Source organism: Rosa rugosa, chromosome 6, assembly GCF_958449725.1.
Source record: "Rosa rugosa chromosome 6, drRosRugo1.1, whole genome shotgun sequence".
Taxonomy (NCBI): domain Eukaryota; kingdom Viridiplantae; phylum Streptophyta; class Magnoliopsida; order Rosales; family Rosaceae; genus Rosa; species Rosa rugosa.
The window spans coordinates 5,712,295-5,734,368 of NC_084825.1; the positions used below are offsets into that span (position 1 = coordinate 5,712,295).

Sequence of the window (22,074 nt, forward strand, 5' to 3'; positions counted from 1 at the left end):
GATCTAGCCTAATCCTAACCGACTTATTACATCATAGGGAGGAAACCCGCCAATATAAAACTGGATTGGACCCACAAAGACCGAGAGAACACAAAATTGATTCTATTACAGATGGTACAATGACGACCTTTACTTGCTCAATACACTCAGAACGTCACCGTAGCACCGAAGTTGTCAAGTTGTCAACTCTTTTCTATTCTATTTTTACTCTCAATTAAACATACAACTGATAAGGAGCACGAAGACGTGCAAGAACACACTGAGAAATGATATCAGTATCTTTATAAACACCATACTTGCTGGGTGACATATCAAAAGTCTCTGATATTATGCTCCCCCGTTAGTGCCTGATACTATAAAACACGGCCAAAGATGTATTCAGGTATTGCTCTCCTGCAGTAGGAATTCCACATTATTCACTGGAAGTGGAGAAAGTAAAGGCCAAACTGGGGTTCGCATGTGAATTCTCTGATTATTGTTCAATGATTCTTAAGACTCAAACCGAGTGCCAAGTTAGTTGTTTTTTTTTTCCTGATATGAGTGCAAGTTAGTATGTAAGCCATATTACTGATCTTAGTAATATTTTTATTTTCAACGAAAATTCCTGCATATTTTTAGGTAAAGTAATCCTGACACAGCAAGCAATCTTTCACACTAACTACTAGAAATAGACATGAACTATGGTTAAGCAGATTTTGTCTATGAAAAGATAAACAATTTGTGATTAAATAAAACTTCTGTCATATCTTCAGTAAAGTAGCTTACTAGGCACGTCATAAACCACACGCAAACCACAAAAAGAAATGCAGCTCTGAACTTCTGATTAATAAAGAAAAACAGAACATCTCAATGGAGGCACCTTAAGGGCAAATCAATAAATTGATTGGCTTTAAACTTTGTTGTACAACAAAGAACCAGCTCAGTGTAGAAAAGGAGTTTTGCAAAGCATTTTGTGGACTGCAATATGTACATTTCTCTTGACTCCATGTTACATAAGGACAAAGGACCTTTCAGGTTTGTTTTAAGATTTGGATAAACGGATGTACAAATTACTGAGGTCTTGATATTCTACTGTGACAATACTGGTACTGTAAACAAAAATAACAGAATATGTGACTTACCGGCAGTCGATGATTTTATGCTTGCATGACTCTCGGCCTCTTGTACCTCGGCTCTTGAACAGTTGCACATACATTCTTCGGCTTTTCTGTATTGAATAGCATTTTTTGACCGAGTAATTATAAATACGACTAAGATGATGATAGTATCATGCTTTCCTGAGGTAATGAAGTGATATTTTCCACATCATTTATTTGACGTAAGCCGGCCAAAATTTCAGAAACATGTTATTTATATGATACAACAGAAAAAGGAAACTAGTAAAGAACCTGAACAACTGCACATACATTCTTCTGCTCTAACGCCCTTTAAGAGTTCCAGTGGCCCCGACAGCTCCAGCACCCGGTTTTCATATGCAACAGACCATCTTAAGAATAATAAGAAAGGAAAAGTTAGCTTTGGATTTGCATGTGAAGTCTATATAAGTTTGTATTGATGATAATGATCACTAAAACAGTGTTAATTAGTCCGTATAATTTTTGTTGGACGAGTACAAGAAGAGAGATTGGCTACCGGAATAACACAGTGCACTGTAGCCTTAAAATAGAGAAACCAGATCTCGAGGTGGTCCATTGCCTAATGGCTTTCTCTTCCTTATACAGGCAGCTGTTTCCTAGACATCTTAAAAACATCATAAAACATCCAATAAGTTGAAAATAGATAGTGGAGATCCTGGCAATAAACAGAAGGTGCGGTATGCCTAAGTTTGACTAGCCAGTTCATAAGTAAGAGTTTGATTATTTTCTTTTCCTTTTCAAAAACTAAAATAAAATATAAAGTAGTCAAGTTTATCTGATGATGACAAGACTACTAAATGGACTCACTTGAAGACAGAAACTGCAGAAGTAGAATGATTGATTGGCCTAGACACTTAGATCAAAGTGGCACATCTGTGTAATACTGTAATGATGTTTGGTTTGATGCCTTCAAGAAAATCCAAGTACAGCAAAGATCTGCAGTCTGTAGGGGGATTAAAAGATAGCAAGATAACAAAATGATTATATGTAACAGGCATAGATGTAGAATTAAAGCAATAAAATAACAAAAACAGAGACACTAAACTTTCAATTCCTGACCTGGAATTAGAAAGATTCACAATTATCAAAACCAATGAGAAGGTTATAATTTCTGTTCCTTCTGAAGAAAAAGAAGCAGCAAAATCCCGAACCAGAAAAACAGGAAAGCAGTGTTACTTGTCTAACAGCTAATCCCCTTCCTCCAAATTGTTTTTAGAAACCTAGATACTGTAAAATTGAAAACATTAACAAACAGAAAGAAAAGATCTTGAAGAGATTATTATGATTAATAAAAGGGCAGCAACATTAATATGTCAACACTGCTAAAGTAGCCGTTAACTCAGTGCAATAATTTGATCGTTTTAAATTTCAAAAGCCACCACAATATCAATGTTTTTTTTTACCAAATAACTAAACATTGATTCCAGATATGATGATATCATGGTATCATCTTCAATTAACAACGCATTGTTTCCAATTTCTCCATAATGTCATCACCAGCCATCATTATTTTTGTTCTCATTTGCAGCATAAGAGATTTTGGAAACTGTGACATAATATCTCACATGCCTCAACGTCATCGGTATAACATAAACAGGAGATATCTCACTGGTTTTTATTATGGTTTTTACTATCATTAAACTGTTATTACAGATCAATTCTGCTATTAGTTTTACAGAAAGCAAATTAGTATTTTGGCAGTCATTAGTTTTAACAATTTCAATTGAACATTGGCAACATCATAGTCTGCATTTAAAAAGAGAAGAAAATGTCTACGAACTTTATGGTATAGCACACAGATTACAAAATTACTGTGCATTCCCGAATACTTACCTTGTCAAGAATTTAGATTCATGGCATAGCTTTTACTATTACCTAGTTCAAAACTTTTATTATATTTCAGACGACAAACTGTGGCACCAGGAATTGAGGGTTCTGCCTATCCAAAAATCAACAACCAAAACTTATCATCTCAGCCAAAAATCAGAGAAGAATTCTTTGTTTGTCATGTGGTGTTGTTAGATATAAAATCATTGAAGGTTAAAACCACATAATGTTTAGTACGATTGAAGTGTTCTTAGAGACAAATTATTGACCCAATTTTGCAACTTCAAGGCCATTTCTACGTAAGTAGTAACTGTCTATTGGACCCTAAACAGATTGCACATCTATACCAACTCTAAACGTACCAAAGTCTGGATTTCTTTCCTGAATTCAAGTACAACAGCTGGATCAACAATGAATACTCCTACAGCTTTAGGTAAACAAAAAAATATGCTCGCAACCTATCAAGAACTTAGATTCATAGCTTAGACTTTTCTTTTACTTAGTCTACCCTCAGCTTGATCTTCTGATTTATCGTATTTTAGAAGACAAACAATAGCACCAAGGATCCTGGAATCAGAGAAGAATTATTTGTTTCTCATATGGTGCTGCTAGATACGTCATTGGCTTTCATAATCTTGACTGGCAATCTGCAGCATATAGAAAAGAAATGCCTGAGCTTCTAACCTGATAAAAGAAGTTATCACTATTTGTGTACAGTATATGTACAGAGTGTAGTCTATCTAACTAGTTAAAAACGTTCGATGAATTTATGCTCCTCATGTACAATTGCTGTAAAACCAGATCAAAATATGTATATGAATTTCATATGGAGAGGACCAATCATGCATGCTCTTCTGCAGCAAGCATGTGAAATTTCAACAGTATTCGTTGGGACAGGTTATCAAACAAAATTTTCAGAAACAATTTTCCAATATAAAAGATACGTCAACAGAAAAATTAGTGTAGTGCTTTATAAACTTTTTAATATTTGTCAGCTTTGTTTGATTTACCTAAAACAGAAAAATCTAGTAAGGAACCTGATTATAACACTACAGATTAGTTCAGTCCCACATACAACAAATTTATTGTTCACATTACTCGTAACTGAAGCATATATCAGAAAGAATGCATATCAATGCACCGTAATTGGAATTACTTAAGTGGACAATATCTTGAACCAGAACTAGAAGCCCAGATCAAAATTCTTGAGGTGCTCTCATTGCAAACAACTTTCTCCACCTTTTACTTGCTGCTGCCCTGCAAAATGCAAAACAAGATTCATGAGCAATTCAAAGATAAGATTGATCGGATCGCTTAGCCAGTAAGGGTTAACATCCAGCCAGGCCACCAGAGGCCTCGAAGCTCCAAGGCAAGAAAGTGCCAGCTCGGTGTAAGGGAAGAGATTTGAAGTGCTAAGAGCCAGTACCTTAATCCAGAATTAGAAGGGTGCGTGGATCAAGACTCTTGAGCTGGTCAATTGCTCAACTTACTTTCTTGCGGCTCTATAGTCTGCAAAACATTCACAAACAGAAACTTAACAGATGAAGCATGAGCAGATAACTTAGAGTAAGGATTGACTAGCCGCGTCATAGTGTAATTAGGGTTCAAGGTCTTCAATTGGCAATCAGTGCAAGAAGTATAATGAGACATAAGCACAATAGAAATCGGAAAATAGGTAAACATAATTCTTTTTTGACAACATATATAAACAGGGTAGTAGAATGAATCAAGGTTTTGTTTTTCGGTAAAAGTTGACGTACTTGATTTCTATGCCCAGCGGCGGTCGGCGTCGGCTTCGTCCTTGAAGTCTCCAACATAAACGTAAGGGATGTGGGCTATTTCTTTGGGCCAGTGTCGTCCTTTACCTGGTTGGTATTTCTTTGTGAGCAGCGGACAGCCCTCACGGATGCGAAGCTGTGTAAGTGAAAGAGGCAGATGATCCTCTTTTTCTGGAATAATAGATGCTAGCTTTGGGCATCCACCAATTGAAAGGGATTCAAGAGAGGTGAGTGATTGAAAAGATGATGACAGGCGCTTCAGATTTGGGAACTCTCCAATCTCGAGTTGAATGAGAGATTTAGGGAGCAGCACCTCCTTTGGCGGAAAGGACACCAGATCTGGATCTACACCACCGATCCACAAGCCTTTAAGAGAGGTGAGTCTGTCCAAGTGGTGAAGCCCCCACTCTGAGAGAGGCTTGCAGCTTTTGGGAGTCCAAATATGAAGATTAATTAGGTTGGGTGGGAAACCCTCTTCTATAATGGATGCCAAATTACCTCCACAGTATTCCAACAATAAAGTCTGAAGAGAGCTGAGGTTGTCCATGCCTCTGGGGAGGGCTTCCAATTGATCACAATTGTCGATACGAAAGTCTATCAGGTTGGATGGCAACCCTCCTCTTGGGAAGGAAACGAGACTTCCACATTCATCTATATATAAAATGCGAAGAGCGGAGAGATGGCATAGCCCCTCTGGTAAGGATTTGAGATTTGCACACCTCTTTATCCTAATATCTCCAAGACAAGTGTCATCGTGGAATGTTTTGCTTATTGACTCCAATTGTTGACAGTCACGTAAATAAAGATATTTGAGCGTTCTGGGTAGTCGGCCTCCTTTGCCTGATAAGGATGTCAAAGATGCACACTCTGTTATCTTCAAGTGCTCCAGACAACCCTCTAGTAGTTTCACTAATAGTTTCAAATTTGGACATTTTGCTATCTCTATTCTTCTTATGCTTGACGGTACTTGATACCTTACGAAATATGTCAAAGAATTACACGACTCCATCTTTACATATTCAAGACAAGGTGGCCAACTAGCTTCTGGTAAAGAAATTAGATTTGAGCATCCAGTTAACACAAGTTGCTTGAGTGCTCTTAGCTCTTGAATAAAGTGAGAGGCGGAGTCAGACATGTTGCCTCCAATAATATTAGAAATCCCACGCTGCAGCCATATATCCTCATTCTCCCATAAACATGTCAACTCTTCACAACCAGTAATCCACAAATTTTGAAGCTTTGGCAATCCTCTGATGAACCCGTCTATTTCGAGTCTGAACTCTGAAATATTATAAAGCCCCATATCCTCCAGTGACTCAAACTTAACTCCACTTCTGTGCACCACCCTTTTACAACCGTCGATGAACAGCTTACGAAGATGTTTATAATTGGCTATTGAAACCACTAACTCTTCACATTCACGTATTCGCAGATCTGATAATGAATCCATGATCTTGGGTAACCAACCTTCCAATTTGGGGCAACTAAGGACCAAAAGCTTTTCCATGCATGGCAAAACTTGAATTTCTTCATCTCTTTTGCAAGGAAGCCACTCCTTCCAATTTTGCATATCCTTGAAAATCAGGGCTTCCAACACTGGAAAAGGCAAGCTACACTCTCCGTAAAACTCAACACCCACACTTTCAACACTGGCCAGTCCTTCTATCCAAAGGTTTTTCAGAGATGGTAATTGGCCGAGAGGAGGTAAGAATTGACAATTTTTACAATTCTCCAACTTCACAAATGTCATATCAGAGAATGAAGGATGTCCAATCCATTTTGAAAATTCGAAACCATTGTAACCTTTGATAGTGAGATGTAGAAGCTTTTTATGAGGTTCTAAACTGCACAGCACCTCCGACTCGTTCTCACTTGTGCCACTCCATTCCAATTGCAAGGTATTCAGCCCTTCCTTGTTCATTATTTGAGCCGTCTTCGCATCCCCAACATCAATCACATTTTCCAATCTTCCAACGCTCAAGGTCCCACGAAGATGCAATGACCCTATCTCTCCAATCCTTGATGCACTACATTTCCCCACCACAAAATTACGCAAAGTTCGCAGACGAGTCAACCGACTTACTTGGGGAGGCATTTCTTCGAATGAAGGCATGTTTGAATTCTTGAGATGACGTAAATTAGATAAATTGCTCATGTTTGAAGGTAGGGTCTTCAATTTTGAACAATTCTCTAATATTAACGTCTGTAAGTTGTAAAGCATGCATGTTGACTCAGGCAAACTCGTTATTAATGTGTGAGAAAGATCAAGGTACCGTAGATGTCTCAACTTACCTACGGAATTTGGCACCTCGGTCAGTTTATAACCATTGAAGGAGAGCACCCGCAAGTACTTCAATTGTGGCAATAAATCAAAAGTAGCATAACGAGTTAGATAATTCTCATAACCACCGGAAACAGGAAGTGGTAGGAAAGTCCGCAAGCGTTTTGCTTCAGAAAATGTCTCAAATCTTTTTACCCCATCGAACTTACCAGAAACGTAAGTTAGATGACGAGTATTTGTAGAACATCTACCATGCAGTTTATCCTCCAATCTGCAAAATGTGTCTCCAGCAGCCCATCGTGCCAAATCACCAACAAGGTCATGCATTACATAGCACAAACTGTTTTTGCCCGAGTTTTGAAATAATGACCGAGACAATAGCTCCCCAAAATATTCGTCACCGATATCTTCCATTGCTTTAGTCCCTTCTGGTTGCTCAAGGAAACCCTCTGCCATCCACAGAAGGATCAATTGGGTTTTCCCAAATTCATAGTCATTGGGAAGTATTGAGCAATAGGCAAAGCACCTCTTCAAAGTTGAAGGGAGATAATGATAACTCAATCTCAGTACAGGGAGTATTTTACTCCCATCTGATATACTCCACAATTTGTCATTCAGTATTTCCTCCCACTTGTCAGTTTCTTTACAACGTAAAACACCACCAAGAGTTTTTGCAGCCAATGGCAATCCATTGCAGTTCGTAACAATTTTCTTCTTAAGCAACTCGAAATTCGGTGGCCTGTCATTGCTAACATGCTGCTCAAATACTTGCAAACAACCTTCATCTGATAGAGTCTTTAAATAATAAACTTCAGCGGCTGGGGCTCCCGTCAATGCAGCTACTTTTTCATCACGTGTTGTCACCATTACCTTACTTCCCTTGGCTCCGCCACGGAGGGGAGCTTGCAGTTTTGTCCATGAATCATAATCACACGTGCTCCAGACATCATCTAAAACAATCAAAAACCTTTTACCATCGATCTCCTTGCTCAGATTATCTTGAAGTCGACTGAGCTCATCCATATCACATGGCCGAGATGTGACTTCCTTAAAAATAGTTCTCGTCACCGTTTGAAGATCGAAGTCATGGGACACTGAAACCCAGATCTTGAGATCAAACTGTTCCACTGCAGCTACATCATTGAAGACTTGTCCCGCAAGCGTTGTTTTGCCCAGTCCTCCCATACCAACAATGGCAACAACTTGATATTTTGTTGGAGAAGAAGGATCAACACCTCTGGACAACAATTCCACAATCTTTCTTGTGTCTTCATCTCTCCCAACCACAGGTCCATCCAACACATAAGAACTTGGTGTCCTGTGCGATGAAGATGTTGAAGTAGAGGTATGCTCAATATATTTCAAACCGAGTTTCTCTTTCCGGTCAAATATGTCTTGCAAGCGATTAGCAATGTCGTCTACTTCGCAGTTCATATTGAAATTGAACTTAACTTTGTGAGGAACTTTGGTAAAGAAGCCTCGTACCTTGCTTGTGCCAGTTTGGTCAACCTTGAGCAGCTTGCGTGTTAACATCTCAGTAGAAAAGGTGTTGAGTAGATCGTCGATATCGTAAGCCAAGTGTCTGAGATCATTCAGCCACAGCTCCACTGCCATGCTCGTCAGCTGCTTCTCCTCCGCATCGGAAAGCACCGCTGCAATTGCAGACAGTGTTCCCCTCCATTTCTGCAGCTTTTTGCGAACTCCTCCCAAGCTTCCAAAGTAGCCTAGGAACTCCCGAGGCGTTAACCTGTCCAGCAGCAACTGAAGGAATGCCGCAAGAAAGATCTCTCCCACTGCCATGCTTTTGTTGAAAGGAAGTACAACTTTAGCTGTAAAGAGGAGGAAAGAGAATAGAGAAGAAAGCAGCAAAGCAAATGAAGCAAAGAAGGATATATACTGAGAAATCTTTGCAGAACTATGAGGTTGAAGGACAAAGTCAAAGTGATTAGCTGGGGATAAGAAGCATGTGGCTATATATGTTCGACAGAGCAAGGCAACGTCTAAGTTTCTTCATTGAATTAAGCTTCAGCTTCAGCATGTCCCTTGCGACCTTTCCACTCTTTTCTTTTTGGCCAATGCACAATTCAATGGAATGGAAAATGACACCCGACACAAAACCCATCGACCTAAATTTGACGAGTTTGAAGATAAGGGAATTCTGACTTCAAATAATCTTGTCCATACGAAATAAACTACTCACAGTTATGGACAACTTATACCGGAGAAATCTCATATTTTTTTTTTTTTTTTTCGTTTTTATTAATAAGGGCGTGTGTAGTCCTCAACTTAAATGGTGAATTGGTGATGACATGGATAATTATTAGCATCTATCTTTGTTAATGTCATTGAGTCATTGTAGAATATCTCTTATATATTTTTCGGTTGATCTGGTACATAAAAAAAGATGGTAAAAATGATACAGCACTTTTTATTTATCACCTAATTCGTACTTGTACAGTTGTACACCCAGACCCCTTTACTGTTTTGCAGTTTATATCTTATCTGTAGCCCAAGGGGACAGAGATTGGTTGGATTGTAGATTAAGTCTCAGTACTTCATATATGTTTCTACATGAACCAAATAATATTTCTTTACAACAGAAATAAAAAGATTAAATCATACATGAAGATGAACTTGTATCAAGTCTTCTCTCTCTCTCTCTCTCTCTCTTGTTGAAAAGATTCAGTGAAGTTGAGAATGGTGTGTGATCGATAGTGAAGAGAAGAGACGACCAACCTTATTGACTTGTTGACCGGCTTTTGTTTTCTTTATATTTTTCTATTAAGAATTCAACTTGAACATGACCGAAAAACTCCATCTAATGCGGGACTCATGCTTTCGGCTATAAAGTAATGATGATAGAATTTGTTCCCTGGAAAATATATGGATTCAACGTTTCTGTGCTGGATTAGATTTTCTTTAGATCTTTGATGTTGATTTTGCTTTGGAGTGTCCTGAAAGATGAATTATTGAAGAGATAAAAAGAGGGGTCTCTACTCTTTCAATACTTTTCTCCGAGTGGAAAGTGATTCATACGCTGGAAAGTGGAAAGTGGAAAGCGAAAGTGAAGCCAATCTGGAAGCATCCTTTTGTGGGGATATAAGGGGCAAGATTGACTAAATTGGTTCAGGGACTTCAGGCACTTTGGCTATGCCAATGTGCATAATTGAGAGTATGATTGATGTCAGAAAATCATGTGTTAAATACAAAATTAATTAATCTGATTATCTCATGAACTATGTATTTGTGAATGTAATCTATTATAAAGATACATACTTACATACATATTGGGTGGAGTGATAAATTTTAGCAATAAAACTACCTAATTTAATTTGTCCCAGATAAGGTAATGGCACAGAGCTAGAACAAAGCTCCCTCCTGTTCTTCAGTGGAAAGTAAAATTCTGATTGTATTCATTACTGTTGGCTTCACTTTTCCTGCCACAATATATGATTTTCACTCTGTTTCTGGTGGCTTTCTCCGGGTACCTCACACAGAATGCTATACCGTCTGGGATACCGATGCACCTCCTAAATCCTGTATCAAGAACACACGCTTAGAGGGGTAAACCGTACCGGACGGTTTACACCTCTCCGATGCTTGAGTGAGAAGCTAATATAGATGTATAGTAAGTAAATAGTAGACAAAGGAGTTATTACCCGTAAAAGGTGGTTGTGCTAATGCATTTATACTCGAGCATGTGAAGGAAGTCTCCCCCATCTTCGATGTGGGACACTAGCTGTTCTTCTGATGCCATATCAGTCTTCCTGTGTGTAAATAGTTGGGCTGTGCTGGCCTTGCCCAGGGCCCTGGGTGCCCGGGGTGGCATCCCAAATGAGCCCCGCCATGGTGGGTCGTGAACCCGGCCCATGGCATAGTACATGGGAGTACCGATGGGCCCAGCTGATAGTGCCAAACTTAGTTGAGACTTCTCTAGTATGTACAAGTCCCCCAAGTTCCCGTTCAAGATGTTTCTTGGGTGGGGACTTATTATTGTCTCGGAAGTTTGGCACTAGTGTGCCTATAGGGAGTCCCCCAAGTTCCCGTTCAAGGGATATCTTGAGCGGGTTACGCAGTAGGTAGCTAATCTACACGCTGCGATAGGGTGAGGGTTGGGCCTCCGGTACCCAATGGGGTGGAGGATGTGAGCCTTCGATACCCGATGGGGTAGAGAGAGGACTTGGCTCTGATACCCGATGGGGTAGAGGAAGTGAGACTCCGGTACCCAATGGGGTAGAGGATGTGAGCCTTCGATACCCGATGGGGTCGAGAGAGGACTTGGCTCTGATACCCGATGGGGTAGAGGAAGTGAGACTCCGGTACCCAATGGGGTAGAGGATGCGAGCCTTCGATACCCGATGGGGTAGAGAGAGGACTTGGCTCTGATACCCGATGGGGTAGAGGAAGTGAGACTCCGGTACCCAATGGGGTAGAGGATGTGAGCCTTCGATACCCGATGGGGTAGAGAGAGGACTTGGCTCTGATACCCGATGGGGTAGAGGAAGTGAGACTCCGGTACCCAATGGGGTAGAGGATGTGAGCCTTCGATACCCGATGGGGTAGAGAGAGGACTTGGCTCTGATACCCGATGGGGTAGAGGAAGTGAGACTCCGGTACCCAATGGGGTAGAGGATGCGAGCCTGCGATACCCGATGGGGTAGAGAGAGGACTTGGCTCTGATACCCGATGGGGTAGAGGAAGTGAGACTCCGGTACCCAATGGGGTGGAGGATGTGAGCCTTCGATACCCGATGGGGTAGAGAGAGGACTTGGTTCTGATACCCGATGGGGTAGAGGAAGTGAGACTCCGGTACCCAATGGGGTAGAGGATGCGAGCCTTCGATACCCGATGGGGTAGAGAGAGGACTTGGCTCTGATACCCGATGGGGTAGAGGAAGTGAGACTCCGGTACCCAATGGGGTGGAGGATGTGAGCCTTCGATACCCGATGGGGTAGAGAGAGGACTTGGTTCTGATACCCGATGGGGTAGAGGAAGTGAGACTCCGGTACCCAATGGGGTAGAGGAAGTGAGACTCCGGTACCCAATGGGGTAGAGGATGCGAGCCTTCGATACCCGATGGGGTAGAGAGAGGACTTGGCTCTGATACCCGATGGGGTAGAGGAAGTGAGACTCCGGTACCCAATGGGGTGGAGGATGTGAGCCTTCGATACCCGATGGGGTAGAGAGAGGACTTGGTTCTGATACCCGATGGGGTAGAGGAAGTGAGACTCCGGTACCCAATGGGGTAGAGGATGTGAGCCTTCGATACCCGATGGGGTAGGCGGTGCATGTCAGCCACGTGGGGCAGACTGAGTGCAATAAATGCCCGTCCCCTCAACTGACGGTTTTCGAGACGTGGGACACGTGTAGTGATCTTGCGGTTGAGGCCTGTTTGTCTTCAACGGCCCTGATGCTTTGGAGATTGAATTTAAGAGGGAAACAGACTGTTTCCCTTCTCACTTTTTCCAAAATTCTGAGAACTTGCGAGTTTGCTTTTTCACCTTCTCTGTGTGTGCTTCTGTTGCTGTGAGGAGTGAAGACGAAAGCCTTGAGGTGCGATCACAGAGAAGGCCCTGGCCAGATTAGCGACTGCAGGAAAAGAGGTAAGAGAATGTGGTTTTCGTTTGGCATGTTTTTTTTGTTTTTCTTGGGGTTTTTTTTTGTGCTGGGCTTCTGGGTTTTTTCCTGGGTTTTTGTTTGTTTGCGTTTCTGGGTTTTTTTTGTTTGCTTGCGTTTCTGGGTTTTTCAGAATAAGCAATATGTGAAAGTGGGTAGGGATTGCTACAGCCGATTGGGTGTTTATGGACTTTTGCTTGGATTTCTGGGTTTTTCTGGGTTTTTCGTTTGAAGTGGGGAGTGATCCGCGCTTCACCATGGTCTTAGATCTGGCTAGGCTAACCCTTGTGCTTCTGATTCCAGATACATCGAGTTTGAAGTCCCCGGTATCGTAGTTAGGATGGAATCAGAAACCAAGGGTGGGGATGCGGGATCGTCGTACCAGTCCTCTGCCAGGCAAGCTGAAGTGGACATCGATCGGTACTTGGCGCAAGTAAGTCAATTAGCAGAGAATACCGGATCCTCGACTAGGGTGTTCTCGGAGAGCAGTGAGGAGTCCGACGAGGGTGAGAGCGAGGGAGGGTCGGCGGAGGCCCCGTTAGTCACAGTGGCAATTCCCGAGGGCATACCGAAGCCTAGGTATACACTTGCGGACGGGACCGTATGCGACGAACCCCGGAGAAGTATGACGATGAAGGAGATCATCGCCATGCGACTGAAGTGGGGAATACCGGATACAGTAGAGCTTAGGCCTCTCAAGGATGGAGAGATGGCCGCAAATCCTGCCCCGGGGTGGGTGGCGCTGCACGAGAATCAGTTCCACCAAGGATTATCGCTACCTCTGCCCCGGTGCCTACAGTATCTGCTGCGGATGCTGAACCTGTCACCGGGGCAGTTGACCCCGAATGCTATTCGTCAAATATACAGTATGTTGGCCATGTGGGACTTGTGCCAACAAGGGTGGCCTTCCGTAAATGAATTCCGCGCGGTGCACAGGGTCCTGTACTCGAGGAAGCTGTCCTGTGCGGGTACGGTGACATTTGCTGCTAGGGACTACGAACCGCTAGTTACCGATATGCCTTCCTCGATGAGCAAAAGGTGGAGGAACAAAGTATTTCTAGCCGGGGGTCGGTGGCAAATCAAAAATAAGAAGTGGCAGCTGACCGGTACCTTCCAAGCCATCGGGGACCAGGCCTACAGTTTGTCTGAGGTAGAAAGGAAGAGGATAGCCCGGGTATATGCCGTTTGGAGTGAGAAGGAGAGGAGCTCTTATAGATTCATCCGGCACTCTATACTTTATAGGCTAGGACTAGGATGGCTTCCCGGTGAGGCTGAAAGGTTTTTTTTTTGTTTTTTTTTTTTGTATCACCCTATCCTTTTTCCTTGACTAACTTCGAACTGATTGCAGTGAAAGCACCGAAGAGGAAACCCCGGAAAGGCAAAGAGGAGGACAAGATGGATGATAATCAGCTGATGGATATGCTGATGGGGCAGGGAGAAGACGCCCTTCACATTGAAGTCGACCTAGGGTCGAAAACTACGGGTCGGTCCGTTGAAGAGACCCTACTGGAGCTTACTGATGCGGGGTATGGGGAACCTGATCCTGAAGCTCCCGCGACCCAAGTCGCACAGCCGTCAGTTGCTGACGTCATTACAATTGCTGATACCGGAAAAGAAAAAGCACCGGCCTCCGTATCTATCTCCTCCCGCTCCACTGGGAGTGATGAGGCCTTGCTTCCGGGTGAGAAGAAGAGATCTCACAAGCATCGGCATCGAAGTGAGAAGCACGAGGTGACGTACACCGGCCGGGACGTTAAGGGATCCGGTGCTAAGAGACAGAAGAAGGATCACCCGGTACCCGAGTCGTCGCCTTCGCTTGCCCTGTTCTCTCCTGCCCTTCCGGTAATCCCCAAAAAGCCCATCAAGCAGCTGCTGAGTGAGTACGGGGTTGCTGATGAGAAGTTCGTGCGGTGCATGCTTAGTGACCTGAAGGATATTGATCTCGACCGGGTGCGGGCCAAAGACAATACTCCCAAAGAGAATCGCCGTATTGCTCGGGAATCCATGATGCGGGTACGAGTTAGCTTTACCCTTGTAGCCTTTTATTACCATATATACATTTTAATCGGTGCGCTTGCAGGCACTCTTCAATGTGTACGCGGTGGATGCCAGCGAGGAAGATACTCAACTGAAGGAGGAGGTTAGCAATCTCTCCGGGCAGGTGAAGTTTCTTCATGGCGAGAAGGCCAAGCTGGAGAAGGAGCGGGACTCCTTGAAGAAGAAGATTGAGTCTTTGACTCCCCTGGTTGCCGAGATGGACGCGGCCAAGCAGCGGATTGCGGAGCTTGAATCTGAAATCTCTGAGGCCCGGGAAGAGGTGAAAAGTGCCCGGGACTCCGAAAAAGAGGCTGCGGAGTCTGCCACATCCTGGAAGGAGAAAGCAGACTACCTGGAGGAGCGTCTTCCCGCGGAGAAGCACGAGGCTGTAGAGGAGTACAAGGCCTCTCAAGAGCTCATTGCCATGCTGGCTGCTGCCCAAGACAAAGCTGTCATCATGAAGTTCAAGGAATGGGTGGCGGCCGGGTACTTGGACGAGGCTAAATTCAGGCGGGGCCTTCTTGAGAAGAAGAAGAAAGACAAGGATGCTGCGGCCAGGTCTGGTGCCGGTGGATCCCAGAGTACCGGTGGGGAGCAGTAATACCTGGATTCCCCTTTTTTTGTATATGTTTTTTTTTTTTTTTAGTAGAAGTTACCCTTGCCTTGAACAATGGCGTAATTCCTGTGCTTGGTAGTCCAGGCTTTTGTGGATTAAGATTTTTTGAATTTGAATGGGAATTGGAAAGGAATTAAAATTTCTAGGATTTTGTACCTCAAGCACTTACTTGCATTACTTATTACCGGAATAGAGTAACTGACAATAGCTATGTCCGGGCATGTCCGGGGTAGGTAAAAAAAATGCTAGAAATGGTCTGAATAATTCATTTTTCCATTCAAATACCACATGGTGGTTAAATACAGAATGAGTACCCGATGGGTAGCTTGCCATAGCTGTATGGTCAAAAAGCAAAAGCTAGGACAAGATGCTCCCGGAGCTACTTGTAATAGTACCGCAGGCGCTGGGTATTCCATGGATGTCGGGATACGACTCCGTCCATGTCCCGAATAAAAAAGGTTGCGGGGCCTACCTCTTCAATGATCTCGTAAGGGCCTGTCCAGGATGGATCCAGTCCCCGGGGTTCTGGGTAGACCTGCTTCATGACCCAGTCCCCCAACTTCAGTGTGCGGGATTGTACCTTGGCATCGTAGTAGCGAGCTATCCTCCGCTTGTTAGCCAAGTTATGCATGTGTGCCACATCCCTTCGTTCCTCTAATAAATCGGCATCGAGTTGTAGGCCTTCCGAGTTGGTACCCGCATCGAAGTATTCGATCCGGGGACTCTGGACCTGTGTTTCAATAGGGAGTACCGCTTCTGTCCCGAAAGCCATGCAGAATGGGGTCTCTCCGGTGGCCTCTGTTGCCGTGGTCCTGATAGCCCACAACACCTCCGGGAGTTTAGCAGCCCAAAGTCCCTTGGCATCGTCGAGCTTCTTTTTCAGTATCTTCTTGATAATCTTGTTGACAGCCTCGACCTGACCGTTGGTCTGGGGGTGGGCCGGGGATGCATATAGAATTCTGGTGCCCAGGTTCTCTGTGTAAGCCCTCAACTCATCATTGTCAAACTGGGTACCATTGTCCGTGATTATGGTGTCCGGGACTCCAAACCTGCAGTAGATGTTCTTCCACAGGAAATTTTTTACCTTTTCCGTGGTGATGGCGACAAGAGGTTCTGCTTCAACCCACTTTGTTTGATAGTCCACAGCGACGATGGCGTATTTGAATTGTCCCACTGCAGTGGGAAGTTTACCAATCAAGTCCAAACCCCACTGACAGAACGGCCACGGTGCCAGGAGGATGGAGAGAGCAATGGGCGCTGCCCTTGGGATATTTGCATACATTTGGCACTTGTGGCAAGAGCTGGATATTGTTTGGGCTAGGGCTGACATGGTTGGCCAGAAATATCCTGCCCTTAGGGTCTTGTGTGCAAGAGACCGGGCTCCGGCTTGGTTACCGCATACACCAGCATGTATGTCCTTCATTATTTTGTGACCTTCCTCCGGTGTTACACACCTCAGGCTGGGGAAGCAGTGGCCTCTCCGGTATAACTTGCCATTCATGATCGTGTATCGAGCTGACCTTAACTGCAGTCTTCTGGCCTCGACCTTATCATCCGGTGCCAGGCCGTCGATCATGTACTTCAGAATTGGGTCCATCCACGAAGCTGTGTGATCCACAGCGAATATTTCTGACACCGTTTTAGAGGTGCTAGGTCTCTCGAGTATTTCGACTTTAGTGGCTCCATAGGTAGGACTTGGGGAAGTTGATGCGAGCTTAGCAAGGGCGTCTGCCTTGTCGTTTTCTGCCCTCGGTATTTGGGTAAAAATGTAGGAGGTAAACCTCTGCACTAATGCCCGAGCCAGAGCCTGGTAAGAGGACATGTGGGGCTCCTTTGCCTCGAAGTTACCGCTGACCTGGTTTACGACTAACTGGGAATCACTGAAAATACTAAGGTGCTGCACCCCTAGTTCCCGGGCGATCTGCAGACCTGCTATGAGTGCCTCGTACTCTGCGGTGTTGTTGGATGCCTTGAAGGCAAATTTGAGGGCGTACTCGTACACTTGATCGTCCGGGCTAATTAGCAGGATACCGGCTCCACTTGTTTTCTTGTTGGATACGCCATCAACATATAATCGCCAAGTGCTCGGTGGAGGCGGATCCGGGGCTGGTGGTTCAGGTGATTCCTGGGAAGGGTTATGGGAGGGAATCGCCTCAGAAATAAAATCTGCCGCTGCCTGGCCCTTGATAGCTGTCCGGGGTTGGTACTTGATATCGAACTCTCCCAGTTCGATGGCCCACTTAATTAACCTGCCCGATGTCTCCGGTTTCTGCAAAACTTGCCTCAGCGGGTGATTAGTGAAAACGGTGATTGAATGTGCTTGGAAGTAATGCCTTAGCTTCCGGGCCGATACCAGGAGGGCCAGTGCTATTTTTTCAATGTCCGGTACCTGGATTCTGCACCAGTGTACCCCTTTCCAGCATAGTACACCGGGTACTTGCAATCGGAGTCCTTCCTAATCAAAGCTGAGCTTACAGCCGTTGAAGATGCCGCCAGATATATGTAGAGCATTTCTCCTGGAACAGGTTTGTAAAGTAGAGGTACCGCTGATAAGTACGCCTTCAAGCCAATAAAAGCGGTCTCGTGCTCAGCGGTCCAGGCTATTACTTCGACGTGCTGGGTTTTTAGCAGTTTGAAGAAATGAGTACACTTGTCCGTCAGCCTGGAGATGAACCTTGACAGGGCGGCCATCTTGCCTGTAAGAGATTGGACCTCGTTCCGATAGGTTGGGGATACCATGTCTAATATAGCCTGCACCTTCTCCGGGTTGGCCTCGATTCCCCTGTGGCTAATGATGTACCCGAGAAACTTTCCTACCTCGACCCCGAAGATGCACTTCTGCGGGTTAAGCCGCATACCATTGCGTAATATGATGGTGAAGACGATTGACAAGTTGGTTACGTGGTCCTCCGGAGTTAAACTTTTTACCAGCATATCGTCCACGTAAACTTCCATGATAGTACCGATAACCTCTTCAAACATAGAGTTGACGAGTCGCTGATAAGTGGCACCTGCGTTCTTTAATCCGAAAGGCATGACCTGGTAACAATAGAGACCCTTGTCTGTGGTGAAGGCAGTGTGCTCCTCGTCTGCCGGGTTCATTCGAATTTGATTGTACCCACTGAACGCATCCATGAAACTGAGTAACCGGTACCCAGCAGTGGAGTCGATTAGTTGGTCAATTCGCGGGAGCGGGAATGTAACGTCCCGAACCCAAATTCACCCGTTTACTAGTCATTTGGACGGTAAACGACCTTTACTTTCACTTTTACTTTCGGTTTAGTACTTTTAGTGGCCCTAAAAGTCGACTTTTTGTTCGGGTCAAAATTTGAGAAAATGTTCTTCATGGAAGTTGTAGGGGACGTTAAACCGAGCGCGTGGATATGTGGTACGTAAAAATCGGAGCTCGTATGCAAAAGTTATAAGCGAAATAGTAAAGTTACTGTTTATGGTTACTGTTCATGGTAAGTTTCTATAAATAGCCAATTTACTGTGGTAAGTTTCCATTTTGGAAACTTACCGGCTTTTCTCTCTCCTCTCCCCCGATCCTTTCTCCTCTTCGGCCCGATTTCTTCTCCCTCCGATTTCTTCCTTTTCCGGCCACCCCACGATGGAATCCGGACATCATCAGGCTCGCCTTCTCTCCCTTGACACGCCTGGGGTGGTGTTTTGCGGTGGCTCGACCGGTGGAGCTCGATTTGGAGCCGTGAACTTCACTGTAGCAGATTGGGGTTTTCCGGCGATTCTTCCGATTCCGGCCGTTTCCGGCCACGAAATTGACATCGAAGGTTCGGTTTTCATCACTGATCATTTCCCCTATGGCCTTGTGTCACGATTTGTTGTGTAGAAGTCGAATTGATGAATTGAAATTTTAGGGTTCTTGAGAAATTTCTGGGCTTGTGTTCATCGGCCGAATTGGAGCTCTTTCAGGTAAAATTGGAACTTGTTGTAGTTGAATGAATGGTTGGGTGTGTTGAGTAGATGCTACTGTCCAAATTTGGTGGCCATCGGAGGTGGTGGCCGCCGGCGCGTGGGGCCCACGCGCCGCCACTGTTGGTGGCGCGTGGAGGCGTGTTGTGCAGTGATTTAATTCCAGTTTTTAGCTCATTAAATTGTATGACTATTGTAGAGCTTGTATGTGAAGTTTGGTGAATTTTGGAGGAGTTTGAAATTGTTTGTGATTTTTCGAAGTTCGGTGTTTTGTGGTGGAATTGTTGGAAGTCCGACCGTCGGATTTTCCTCGTTTTCGTTGTGGAATATGTTGATTGAGGAATTGGTGTTGTGGAAGAGATTTGGGTTGAATTTGAGAAGTAGTGAAGATAGGGATTTTCGGGTTTCGTTTAGGTTCGTAATTATTTATTCGAATTGTCGTTTATGGTAATGTACTTGTGTACAGGACGTTGTTGCGAGCTATGGCTAGATGAAGGAACGTGTTTGTGTGATCGCCAATAGTACTGTGAGTGGACGTTTGTTTTTGAATATTGATGCATGCATTTATTTTTCGAATTAATGTTTTATTAATTACCATATTATTTTAGTTTCGGATACGATTTCGGTTTTGGAATATTACTTGGATTTTCCATCATGATTTTTGGAACGTGAGTTTTATCCGCTCGTATTTGAACTTGTGATTTAAGTGATTTTCGACGAATTATTTTCCGAGGTGATTTCCGGAAATTTATAATACATTTCTTTTCGTCGATATTGAGAATTTTGAATATTTTTCGAAATGGGATTTCGATGGAATTTGGCATTTGGAATGTCTTGTTGATGATTTCAGATTTGGTTTATGATTTCGAGAATATTTTTGGCGTGCGGGGTCACGTCATTGGCATATGTATTTTCTCGTGAGATGATGGGGAAGCCTTATTGATTTTCGAGTTTTCAGATGGATTTTAACCCACCATACCTGGGTCGTTATATTTATTGCTAGCTAGCCTATTAGTACTCCTCCCTGCTTACTATGTGTTTGTGGGTGAGTAAGTGCAGAGCATGGGATGCTCCAGAATGTGGGACACTCCGACCCGAGCCTGGGAGGCTCCCTTCTTGTATGGTGATAACTTCTTCCCCATACTTTTTCGTGACTTGACTAGCGGGGCTAGTCCGTTATTTTCGTAACCAGTGGGGCTGGTATGTTTTCACGAGAATTGTGGATTTCGATGTTATCGTAACCAGCGGGGCTGGTCTTATTTTCTTGAGAAACGAGATTTCGGTTTACGATACATGATTTTCGAATGTTTTGACTAGCGAGGCTAGTCGGTTTATCGTTTTGAAATCCTTGGATTTAAAGCTAAATGTGTTTTTCTTAAATGTTGCATGCATCGTGTTTTTAAAAGGAATAAGTGTGGGAAAGTATGAAATCCTTTTTCTTTTAAATTGTTTATTTTTGTCCACTCACTCTAACGTTTTTCGTGTACTTTTCCCTGGGCCCTTCGGTTTCAAATGCCCAGTTTGCAGGCGCTATTAGTTGAGGTCGGGCATACATGGTTCGAGGCATAGTTGATGAATAGCTTCCGCACTTCTTTGTTTGGCTCTGATCTATCGTAGCTTACTGTTTTGGGTAGTCCACTTTAGGGGTGACTCGACCAGTTCTCGGTAGGGTTATCTCTAAGGTGGGCCCCGCAGGGCCACCTCGGATTTCAGGGTGAAATCTGGGGCGGGTCCTGTCAGGGAAGCTATCCTTGGGGCATGCCCGGTTGAGGTTTGTGTAGTCCACACACATGCGCCATGATCCCTGAGATTTCTTTGGCACCATGACCACGTTGGCTAACCACCGGGGATACGTGACTTCCCTGACAAAGTTGATGGCCATCAACTTTTTTACTTCGGCTTGGATAGCCCGGTACTTATCATGTGTGAAGGCCCTCCTCTTTTGTCTTACCGGTGCTGAATAAGGGACAATACTAAGATTGTGCGTGGCTATCTCCATTGGTATACCGGGCATGTCCTCATATGACCAGGCGAATGCGGATGAGTTTGAGCGGAGGAACGAGATCAACCTTTCCCTGATAACCGGAGAGAGCTTAGTACCTATCTTAACAGTCCTGTCCGGGAACTGCTCTGATAGCACCACCTCCTCAATGTCCTCTACGGCACCGGGCCGTTCTTCGTCTGAATCGGTATCGTCCCTGGGATCCTCGTACCTTTCCGACAGAGGGTTAGTAGCCACGGGCAACATCTCAGACTTTCCCTTACCGCGAGATACGGTCAATGAATAACATTTCCTCGCTGCGGCCTGGTCACCCCGGATTGTAGCAATGCCGACCGGGGTTGGCACTTTCATCATCAGCATGTGACCTGCAATGAAGGTTTTCAGACGCCAAAGTGTCGGTCGGCCTAGGATAGCATTATAGGATGAGACGCAGTCCACCACGATGAACTCTGTTTTGATGGTTGAACAATTTGGGCTTTCGCCTACCGTGATCGATAGGTAATCTGATCCGAGTGGTTGGACGATATCCCCTGAAAAGCTAATGAGGGGCTCATTATCCTGCGACAGCTTGGCTCTCCCTCTGTTCAAAGCTTTGTACGCATCGCGAAATAATACGCTAACTGAGGCCCCGGTGTCCACGAGAACCCGGGACATTATATAATGGTCCATTTGGAGCGTGATTAAGAAGGGATCATCATGGGGCATTTTCAGATCGGCCTCCTCCTCCTGTAGGAATGTCACCGATGTCCATCCGGTACCTCCATCCTGCCGCGGGGCCTTGTGGAAGTTGAAAACTTCCGGATGACCGAAACTAGAATTTCGCCTCTTCCTCTGGGGATGTAATTCCTTCG

The 22,074-nt window shown here is 44.3% G+C and overlaps 2 protein-coding genes across 2 annotated transcripts in view; both read right to left on the reverse strand.

Annotated features, from left to right (window-relative positions):
- Positions 1-22,074, reverse strand: part of LOC133715625 (uncharacterized) — a 69,719-nt gene that overhangs the window by 34,735 nt on the left and 12,910 nt on the right. The gene's annotated exons all lie outside the window — the stretch shown is intronic.
- LOC133715624 (putative disease resistance RPP13-like protein 1) lies at positions 1,118-9,112 on the reverse strand. The gene is made up of 8 exons (XM_062142178.1): positions 4,724-9,112; positions 4,390-4,472; positions 4,120-4,220; positions 2,196-3,610; positions 1,944-2,079; positions 1,633-1,740; positions 1,389-1,486; positions 1,118-1,207 (listed from the first exon to the last, which is right to left on the reverse strand). Exon 1 carries the CDS (start codon positions 8,820-8,822, stop codon positions 4,731-4,733), a length of 4,092 nt encoding a protein of 1,363 aa, XP_061998162.1. The 5' UTR covers positions 8,823-9,112; the 3' UTR covers positions 1,118-1,207; positions 1,389-1,486; positions 1,633-1,740; positions 1,944-2,079; positions 2,196-3,610; positions 4,120-4,220; positions 4,390-4,472; positions 4,724-4,730.